Source organism: Sprattus sprattus (genome assembly GCF_963457725.1).
Source record: "Sprattus sprattus genome assembly, chromosome: 15".
Taxonomy (NCBI): domain Eukaryota; kingdom Metazoa; phylum Chordata; class Actinopteri; order Clupeiformes; family Clupeidae; genus Sprattus; species Sprattus sprattus.
This window is the reverse complement of record NC_137913.1, coordinates 17137884-17148574: the sequence shown is the minus strand read 5'-3', so window position 1 is coordinate 17148574 and position 10691 is coordinate 17137884. Positions and strand designations below refer to the sequence as shown.

The following is a 10691-nucleotide window of genomic DNA, read 5'->3' as shown; positions in this document are numbered from 1 at the left end:
ATCATTTCAGACGTGAGCTCTGTTCCTTAAAACCCTAACAGGTTAGGAGAGATACTCAAACTGCACTGTATCATCATGTAAATTAACATTTTTCATTAAATAAATTCCCATAGATGTGATTGGGAGCGGAAGTGCTCGCCCTACCGGCTGAAACTGGAAGTGTTCCAGGTCCATCAACGGGACTGGATTGGCTCCAGATGCAAGAAAGCAGGCAGTCCCGTTAAGAGGGGCCCCAAAGCGCTTGCTCTGGTCATTTCAGCGAGGACAGACTCCGCTTATATCCTTGGAAGCGCAATGCCAGGCAGACACAGAGAGAAAGAAAGAGGAGAGAATGAGATGAACGAGTGAGAACGAAAGCGACAGTCGAGTTTATATTGGTGGACAAATCATTTTCACAACTTATTCTCTGTCGAGGTGTAGTTGTGGACAGTAACGCGACATTTAACATAGGCAAACACTTTGATTTGTTTACGCGTGAAGTTTTAGCTGCTTTATTTTGGAAAACTCTTGTCGGGGTGTCTTTCAACATGTTCTGAAAATACTGCCCAGGAGAAAGTGATCTAAATTGCAGACAATCAAATTGAAGAGATCTTCAACGCTAAGGTAAGGAAATAACATTATTATTACTATTGCACTTCATTCGATGTGCTGTAGTCGAACGTCGTTGGTTTTGTAAAGAAGAGTGGCTTCAAACTTACTGGGAGAAGTAACCTACAGCCTACACATAACAGAGTGGTAATGAAGGTATTTCTTTAGAATGGGTAAAAAAGTATACAAAATAAGACATTTAATAACTATTGTCATGTCTTTCCTTTCTTCTAGAGATTGACCTAGTCCAGCATGACTTGCCGAGTCATCTTTGGCGTGAAATGGGATATTTAGGCATTTTCTGACAAGATCTGTCAAAAAAAAAAAAATTGGACACGTTCCTCTTGGCTATTCCGACTAACTTACACGCTTGGTCGGGAGAGAATTCGCTTTGCTTTTTTGCGGTCAGCTCTTCCAGAAATGGTGGGGCACTTACATTTACAAGCTATGGATGATAGTCTAAAAGGCAAAAATCGAGAAGGGCTACTCGACAGTCCGGATTCAGGACTACCCCCAAGCCCTAGTCCGCCCTTCTACTCACTTTCGCCCGGGCTTCTCGAGTCACGATCTGGGAGCTGTACGACGCCTGTGGAGCAACACCATGGGTTCTACAGAAAAGAGAGCAGAGAGGGGAAGTTGGTAAGTTTAAAGTACATATTTTGCACACATCCAAATTCTTAGCCCATGGGGCGAGCCACACAAATGTGCGCTGCGTTACTTAATTTTGGGAATCAACCTGCGAACAGCCTAATGATAAACGTTTGACCTACTAAGTAGGCCTACAATCTATTCATAGCGGTTATGGGTGACCGGCTCCGAGATGCTTTGTCATGTTTCCGTCTCATGCAACCACAGATCACCAGCTATTGGTTAATTTTTAAAAAGCAACGTTGGCTACCTCTGCAAGGCTGCAGTAGGCAAGATAGCCTTGTAACTGTAAATCAGTGCTGCACATCTGGACACAATCTTGGGAATTCTGTTCTGACCCCTAAATGCACTCAACGAAATAAAATGCAATTGGTTGAATTATTTTGTGAATTATAGTTTTTTTAGTCGTGTGGATTTGGGGCGTAATAGGTTATTGGGCTTTGGTGAGTGGATATTAGAATCAATGGCCGCTTTCCATTCATATTTGGAAAGGTTCTGTCTCATGCCAGTATACACAGTTGCCCTCTTATTTCACATGTACATTGCAGGGTACTACCGGTCGGTTGTGTCTCTAACATGCCCATTGCCCACACAGGTGGTTTAACCAGGTACATAAGGTCCCAGTATTCTTCGTCTAGATAGAAAGGAGGAATAGGTAGGACATGTGTAACAAATATTTGTAGTAACGGAACTCACCCGATATGTCTTTGGCAACATATGTAGCCTGAACGTTCGTGGTGTGTCAACAAAACAAAAAATAACACGGACGCACGAACGCATGCATTCAGACAGGCTCAGTAATGATTAACATATGAGTAAACCAACATACATTAGACGAGGTAAGTACTTTGACGTGCACCCCCTCACATAGAACGAAAGGAAGGATTTGCACTTTCAAACGCCTGTGTTTAAAGGCAGAGCAGTTCCTCATATCCTTCAAAGAAGCCCAGTCTCCTACAAATCGCAATTTGCCATGGGTTCAGTCATTTAGAATCCTTTAACAAGGCTGCTTGGCCAGGGCAATGTGTTTGTTGAATGGAACAGGGCAGACATAGCCCGCATAGGGGATAACATCAAGGCTAAGGAATACAAATGCTGAAATAAGTTTAAAAATGTTTGTAATCCATGCGCAATTCCTTAGGAGAGATAGAACAATTCCAGTGGTTTAGGGATGCATTTGGGATGGTGTATGCATGTGTTTTTGGGATTAAGTTGTCTCTGTTGTCAGCATACATTACACACATGATTCACGATTCCCCTATGATGAGGACATTAACACAGGCCTGTTCTTCGGTTTCTTATGTTTTCACTATATCACGCATAATTAAATTGAGACATGTAAGCATACTGTGTCAGAATGAGGTTTGGGTATCACCCTAAACCACATTTCAGCTATCTGTCTTGACCGTATTGTAGCCGATCCTCTCTATAACTGCTGCTTGCTAATGTGAAGTGTGTAATCATAAGGCCATCACAGCTGCTGACAGCCAGGCTCCAGTCAGACAGAAAAGACCCCACAAAGGCCTGAAGTTGATAAACTGTCTTTGACTTTAAACTTCAAAATTGGGGGCACATTTTTATCATTGTTTTTTTTATATATATATAAATAAATTATTAAATATAGTATAGTGAAAATCCAGTCCCACTAAAAATATTTGTTATTCTCTTAAGACTCGGATTAAAGTTGAGATAAAAAGTTGCCGATTTTCATTGTAGCTGTGAGCCTTGCCTCTCAGCATAAATGGGAATTCTAAGTCAATGAAGTTTCAACTCTTAAAGTACATGCAATAGCCATAACATCCTGGCCGTGCAATAATGGCTTTAGAGTAGGCTTTGCATCAAAGTGAAAGGTATTACTTTAATGGCAATAAACAATTCCAGAAGTGTGGTAACGAGAGTAACAAGTAACAAAGAGAACGTAACTTCTCCATGAAGCTTTATCCCATACTCTAGTTAAGCCTGTGGGTCTGGACGTAGCGATAGCATGCTAGTGGCAAAGCACAGGATACCCTTGGGAGGTGGAGTGGGAGGTGTAAACAGTTTGACCTTGTGATTTGTGAGTTTGGGTGCTTGGCAGTGCGCAAAGACAGTGGCAGCTAATGTAACTGATCTCTTCTCAGTCATGTGAACCACGGTCTTTCTTTCTTACTCACTCTGTGTGTCTGCGTATCTATCTGAGAGACAGAGAGAGAGAGCGAGAGACTACACACAAACACACACACACACGAACACACACACACACACACACACACACACACACACACACACACACACACACACACTCTCAGCACTGTATAATACTGTATAACATGCCCAGGATACATAGCCCAGCTCTGATTTCTCCTTCTAAAGGTTACATATCACATTAAGCTAACTGCACTGCACCTGCTAGTTACTGAAAAACTGGGTTGTGCAGCGACTTAAGGGCACAGTACATAAGGACGTGGAAAATAACGGCACATGAAGTTGAATCGGTTGATATTAAACCAAAAATACATCTGCGCTGTAAATGAGGGCACTACTCTACCCCAAGTCATGGCTCATGGCAGCAGGTTCAAGTTGTTATGCCCTTGCTCAGTGTGTGTGTGTGTGTGTGTGTGTGTGTGTGTGTGTGTGTGTGTGTGTGTGTGTGCGTGTTTGTGTGCTTTCCTTCTGCCCCAGTGCTAAGCATATAGACCCCTTCTCAGTGTTCACAGAGCTTCTAGAAAAGGAGGGTTTGTGCTCCAGTTTAAAACGATTAAACTGACACAGCCAACTGAGACAGACACTGAAAGACAGGCTTGTACTTGTTCATGGATGGCTGTTCATGATCTCTCCAACAGCTCACCTCTCCAACAGCTCACCTCCTACGCACAGGTAGTCACAAGGGAGTTACACGCATGTGTGGTAACCTGTATGGATTAGCTGTGGTGCTGAAGACAGAGATGGTTCCCTGATAAGGTTGTTATCTTTGACTCACCCAACCCTTTGATTCTAGCTTATCACAAAGTCAAAGATGGAAACCTTGTCAGTGAACCATATCATGTATATAATTATACACATAAAATTTGGGACAAACAAAGAGGGGAAACTGTTTTTTTTTTTTTTATGGGCAAAATCAGACATGGTTGTAACCTTACTCTCTTGCTGACTCATTGCAATGATTGACAGACAGAAGAAAGCAGTGTTGCCTTTCGGGTGTGTCCCCTATGCTTTCATCACCTCAGACTGCTTCCATTATCAGAGGAGTGCCTTCAAAGGACTGGTGGTAGACAGCCCAAAGCCATCGGTGACTGGGAAAAGAATACCATAGATCTGACTGAAAAAGCCTCACAGCGCATTTTTATTGGTAACACACCCTATACTTCACAACAGCCACTGCACTGCTGTTCGATGGCGGTCACAGTCTACGTTTCACTTTAGCCTCCAGCTCACGTCAAATATGCTATTTTCATATTTCTTACGGGAAATATGGACACCCAAAATGACAGGCCAAGTACACTTTTTTTTCCCTCATCACTTTGCATACAGCAGTTAAGCCACAATTATGCTCATGTTTGTGCGTGTGTGTGTGTGTGTGTGTGTGTGAGTGTCAGTCGTCAGTCAGACGTGCGTGAGCTTGCACAAAGCTCTCACTTTGCTCTCCGCTCTCCCTTTGCACTCCGGAGGTCTATTTTGGTGTTGTTTTTGTACGCCATCTAAGAACAATCTCCACACTCTATTCTGGGGAGTCGGCTGGGGCTCACGGAGGCCATTGCAATACAGTTGCATAAGAGAGCCGTGACCTCTGCTGGCTAATTTAACCTAGCGGGGAAACTCCAGCCACAGCAACACAAAGCGGCCTGGGTGTAGAGGACCCAGGTAGACTGGCTGGAGGTGGTGAGGGTGTGGCACACAAGAGAGAACTTCAGAGGACCAGCGTACACGGTGCCCTTTCTCAATGTGCTCAGCTCAAGGCACGTGTTGTTCCCACACAGGAGTTTGGGGCCTGACATTACGGAAGGGGAGTTGGTAAATACAGCAGTGGCCACTGGAGAGAGGGAGAGAAAGAGAGAGAGAGAGAGAGAGAGAGAGAAAGAGAAGGAGAGAGAGAAGGAGAGAGAGAGAGAGAAAGACAAGGAGAGAGAGAAGGAGAGAGAGAGGAACTGCTCTGGTCACTTATTCATCTGAGGTTCACACGCTTACACAAACACACACCCACCCACTCTTAACAGAGACGTGTTTCTCTGGTTGAGATGATTTATTAGGTTGCTGCACCACTGATGTAGAATATCGGTCAAAGTCACAGAGCTTAGTAAAGGACTCACAAACAACACCCCCTCTCCAAACACATACACAAACACACACACATCTTTGGCATACCTTGATGAGGATACCTAGCGCTTGAAATTACTCAGAAATTAGCTGTGTTTTGTGTGTGTGTGTGTGTGTGTGTGTCTGTGGGCCTTTTACAAACCTAGTCATATTCTGTATCAGTAGCACCCTGTCTGGTAAGATTATTACAACGGCTATTAAAAAAACCTCCTGTAGCAACGTAGCTGTAGTGCACATACACACATAGAGTGAGAGAGAGAGAGCGAGAGAGAGAGAGAGAGAGAGAGAGAGAAACTCCCTTACACACACTCATATTTGCAGCTGCACTTTTAACGTACACACCCATTATTGTAATGCAGCTGGACACACACAGCTAATCATAGCACACACACACACACACACACACACACACACACACACATAGAAAAAAACACACAGCTGTTCTGTCCTTCTTTCTCACTCCGGATGCCTGTTAGTCCTACCTCGAATCAAACAGGATCCGTTGATTGAATGACATGATACAAGGCGCATACCACAGATATAAACATGCAAGTGAAAATGTAACTCACGTGCGTCCTCCTACTTCTGGTGTAATATGAACCCTTGATAGAGAGGAGTTGGACTTTTTTTAATAAAGTAGGCACTCGTGCCTACTTTCCTGTGCTATTTTATAATGCACGTCTGTGGTAGTGTGGTAGAACCAAGAGCTGTGTATATGTGTGTGTGGGTTTGTCATTACTGTGTGGTTGCATATGTCTGCACAGTTGGCCATGCCCTTGGCCTACAGTGGCACACAAGCTTGGTCCTAAACTAGTCCAAGACATATGCACACACACACACACACACACACACACACACACACACACACACACACACACACACACACACACACACACACACACACACACACACACACACACATGCAGACGCCCTGATAAAGGACAGGAAGACAGAATGAAAGAGAATATTTTTGGCTCCCTCTCTTCTTGACATGCTCTAGTATTGGCCAAGTGTCTGAATCCCGCTGTCTCCCCCCCACAGATATGCAGATGGCTCGGACAGGCTGGTATGTTTTGCTCGTGGGCCTGAAACAGCTGTATCCAGCAAAGCAGAGTTACTGAATTACTGGCATTCCTTAACTGCCTCCATATGCTGGAATATGTAACCGTCGCTTGCCCAGTAGAACGCCACAGAGCCCTGGGCCATGTCTACTGTGTCGGGCCGATGCCACACACACACACACACACACACACACACACACACACACACACACACACACACACACACCAGCTGCACCTGTTATATACCCCTTTACTCGAACTATTTCAAACTAGGGAAAGCAGCACAGGCCAATGCTGATGTTGAATTATACAAAAGATTTAAAATCTTGTGGAAGATAAAATAGGCAGATGAAGTTTTTCTCGACATGGTGCACTATTTACTTTAACATTAGCATCTTCTGTATATATCGAGAAATGCATACCAGCGCATCCACCAGGTTTATGGATGTTAAATTATTATATATTATGAGATGAAAGGTACCTTTGTGAGGACTGGAACAGCTTTATAATTAGGATCGTGCTCGGAGCTCCAGGTGAAAGAGCAGAGCCTTTCACTTCCCCTCCCACACTCCTCTCATTTCACTTCTCATAGTTACAAATCCTGAGGTGAACTAAGCCTGACCCCTGCAGTGAGAGAAGGAAGAGTGGATGGGAACTACTCCTGTTCCAGTGGATGTTGTGGTCTGGTAGCGGGACTCTTTCTCTCTCTCTCTCTCTCTCTCTCTCTCTCTCTCTCTCTCTCTCTCTTTTCTGTGAGCACGTCACCATTCAAGAGAATTATGAGTGAACATCAGGGGCTTCCCGCTAAGGCTGCTATTCTGACTTTTTCAGAGGACAGGCGCGATAAATAAACACACAAGGCTCGGATGCGAGAACCAGGTGTGTGTGTCCGTGTGTGTCTGCACCTCCTGGCAGTGAGCTATCAGCTTAGAGCAAAGGGAATGGGACAGGATGAGGGGGGGGGGGGGGGGGGGGGGGGGAAGCTGAGACAAATGCAGACTTTTTCCATGTAAATATGGCTGTCATCACACTTGTAATTGAACTTCTGTCAGTGGGATGAATAAGGAACGGTGGCGAGGCTTGTGTGCATGAGTAAGTGAGTGTGTATTTGTGTAACTGAGTTGAGACAGGTTAGTTCACTCAATGCTCGCGGAGTTGAAAGTAGAGAGCAGTGAGTGTGCACGTGGTGAGTGTGCACGTGGTCTCAAGCTGGCTTGAGCACTAATGGCTGGACCAGGTGGAGTCTTGAAAATGCCCCCACACACACACACACACACACACACACACACACACACACACACACACACACACACACACACACATGCATACTCACTCTCTGAAATAGACAGACAAACAAATGGACACCCACACACACAGACAGGCATAAAGACAGACGCCCAAACAGATTGAACAACCCACATTCAGATAGGCAGAACAGATGGATATCATGTGGACATCCACACAGTCAAGTCAGACATGCAATGCCCACACACAGACAAACAGATGTGTTTACACACACACACACACACACACACAAATACACTCTCACACTCCCTCACACAGACCCATGCACACACACAAGAAACATACAAGCAGACATAGTCTGAGTGCTTTCACCTGCTAGATTTAAAGTGACTGGGACTGAGGCATGAGTTCCTTCCAGGCCCTTACTTCCTCTATAGCCAGCCTTCACTCAGGACCTCTCTTTTATCTCACAGGGATCTGTGTTTGTGCCTGCGTTTCTCTCAACACCCCCCTTTAAAGGGATACTGTTTGGATAGCTGCATTCTCACGGCAGTTTTTCAGTGACTTGGCTGGCTCACTTAAGGAGTTCTCCTTGTAGACTGTTGACCTTGGCCAACGGAGAGACTCATTTTTGAATCTCTCAAGCTTGTTGTTGATATCATTACTGATGATAAGAAAACAGACAATGAAAAGTCAATTGTTTTTAAATATTAAGTTGAAGGAGGTAGTGCTACTATACCAATAATGTAATGTAAGAAAAGTGTGAATTAGTCCAAAGGATAATACTGGTTTATTTCTCAAAGGGATTGTGGCATTATTATTAAGAAATAAGTTAAAGTGTTCCTCATTTCCTGTTTTAATGAACTTGATATGGTTATCATATGGCTGTTTTAATGTTTGTTACTGTATTTTGTACATTTCTTGTCATTCCAAATCAGCACTTTAAAACACCACCACTGCCCAAGTCTGAGTCTCCAGGAATCTGGGCTAAGTTCCAAATCCAGGTTGCTGATCAAAAGTGGAGAGAAATGTTTACTTCTGGAATCTGTACTGGACAAATGTGTCTCTAACAGACCAAATGTGTCAGCCTTATGTGTGCTCACAACCTTGTTCCCCTTACCCCACAGCTTCCCTACCTGCTGCTGAACTCGCAGGGCACAGAGCTCAAGACACGCATGCAGCCTGTGGTCTATGGAGAGAGCATCGAGGTCAACCCCAAACCTGAGCAAGAAATCAAGTGAGTGTCCCTCCCAGACATTCCCCTCTTTCTCCTCTGCTCCATCTCAGCAATTATTGTGTTTGCCCTGGAGCTCACGACTGTCAGTTGGTGACAGTTCTGTCCAGGTCAGAACTCAGAATACTGGATGGACCTTTAGATCTTATGGCTTTGATAGGGTTTGAATGATCACATGTCAATAAAAATGGCATTGCAGAGCAAAGTTGTAGAGGTGTACAATTCCAGGTTGGGTTGAAAAGTAAATGTTTTGTAATATTTGTTGAACCAATCCAGATGATTTCACCAATTACCTTATTTTACATTTACATAAGCACTTTCAAATGGTTGTCTCAAAAAACAGGGGGAGAATGTAACGTTTTAAATGTTGACCATTGGGCTAAAATTGGGCTAGAACATCAGTCACTCTAGTCTTAGCAGACCGGCATGATTCATTTTATCAGTACATCTGGACTATACTTCCAGCTCGGCACTGGTAGTACCCTACCTGAAAAGTACATACAGCAAGTCTCTCTCTTCTCCTCTCAGGTTCCACTCTGCCGTGAGGTACGCGTCAGACCGGCACTTCCGCGAGCATATCTACTGCACGCCGGTGCCCGTGCCCGTCAACTTCAGCGAGACGTTTGTGGTGGCGTCGCCCAACTGCACCTGGCGCCACTACAAGTCCGAGGTCTACCTGCAGCCACGCCACCGGCCCCTGCGCTACCAGAGCACGGCCATCGTGTACCCCAAGCACGCCCGCAGCACGTGCCGCACCACCCTCAGCCACCAGCCCCTGGGGGCCGGCCGCCGCTGGTTCTCCTCTACCGTGCGCCTGGAGTCCAGCGAGGACCTCAGCCCCTGCATCATCTACACCGAGGACCTCTGAGGAGACCACGGAGAGGGGGGGGGGGGGGGGGGGGGGGGGCAGGGCGTTGGAAAGACGGTTAAGGACGGTGAATAAACACCAAGCCATCGCAGGAAACATGAATGGAGTGTAACAGCCGTTACACCTACCTTTCAAACTCTTAATGAGCTTCTTGTGGAGGGGGGCCAGAGGAGGGGAGCGATGGGGCTGGGGGATTGAGTTCAGCCTGTTCTTGCGAAGATGTATTTTTTTTTAAAAAGGGATCTCAATGGACATTTAGAAAAAGAGTGTGTGTGATGGGGGAAGTAAGATGGACAGGCAGACCAGCATCAAAGGGAGAAATTTGAGGAGCGCTTTATTTGTCTGCCTTTTTTTTGGTGGCCTTCTGTCTTTGTCTGGTAGCACATAGATTGGCGCAGGTTACCGTGTTGTTAAATCATTTCTTTGGTAGGTTTTTTGCTTATTTACTTGTCTTATGTAACTGCCTCAAAGCTCTTCCTCAGAAAAAAACTCCCTCACTGTGCTGAAGTACTCCTTAGGGCACCATGTCAAATACATCCTTAGCCAACATATCTGTGGCTCCCATCCTGCAGACAGATGTTATAGGAAGAATAGTACATTCTGAAATGCATCCTATGTTATTTTGCATACTCCCATAACTTAATACTCTCTTGGAAAGCCAAGTATGTTAAGCACAGCTGTCTGACTGCCTGATTGCACTCATCGGTGTATATATGTACAGTTTTGTTCCCATCTGCTATTGCTTGCTGGGTTA

The 10691-nt window shown here is 45.0% G+C and overlaps 1 protein-coding gene across 1 annotated transcript; it reads left to right on the top strand.

Annotated features, from left to right (window-relative positions):
- Positions 1-271: 271 nt before the first annotated feature.
- On the top strand, positions 272-9940 carry rflna (refilin A). The gene is made up of 4 exons (XM_080852137.1): positions 272-603; positions 823-1227; positions 8963-9072; positions 9598-9940. The coding sequence occupies exons 2-4, from the start codon at positions 1009-1011 to the stop codon at positions 9935-9937; spliced, it is 669 nt and encodes a 222-aa protein (XP_080708263.1). The 5' UTR covers positions 272-603; positions 823-1008; the 3' UTR covers positions 9938-9940.
- Positions 9941-10691: the final 751 nt, after the last annotated feature.

Coding starts and splice junctions, on each gene's coding strand:
- rflna (XM_080852137.1), top strand. CDS start 1,009: ATGGTGGGGCACTTACATTTACAAGCTATGGATGATAGTCTAAAAGGC. Junction 1,228..8,962: donor AGAGCAGAGAGGGGAAGTTG/GTAAGTTTAAAG, acceptor CTTACCCCACAG/CTTCCCTACCTGCTGCTGAA. Junction 9,073..9,597: donor AAACCTGAGCAAGAAATCAA/GTGAGTGTCCCT, acceptor TTCTCCTCTCAG/GTTCCACTCTGCCGTGAGGT.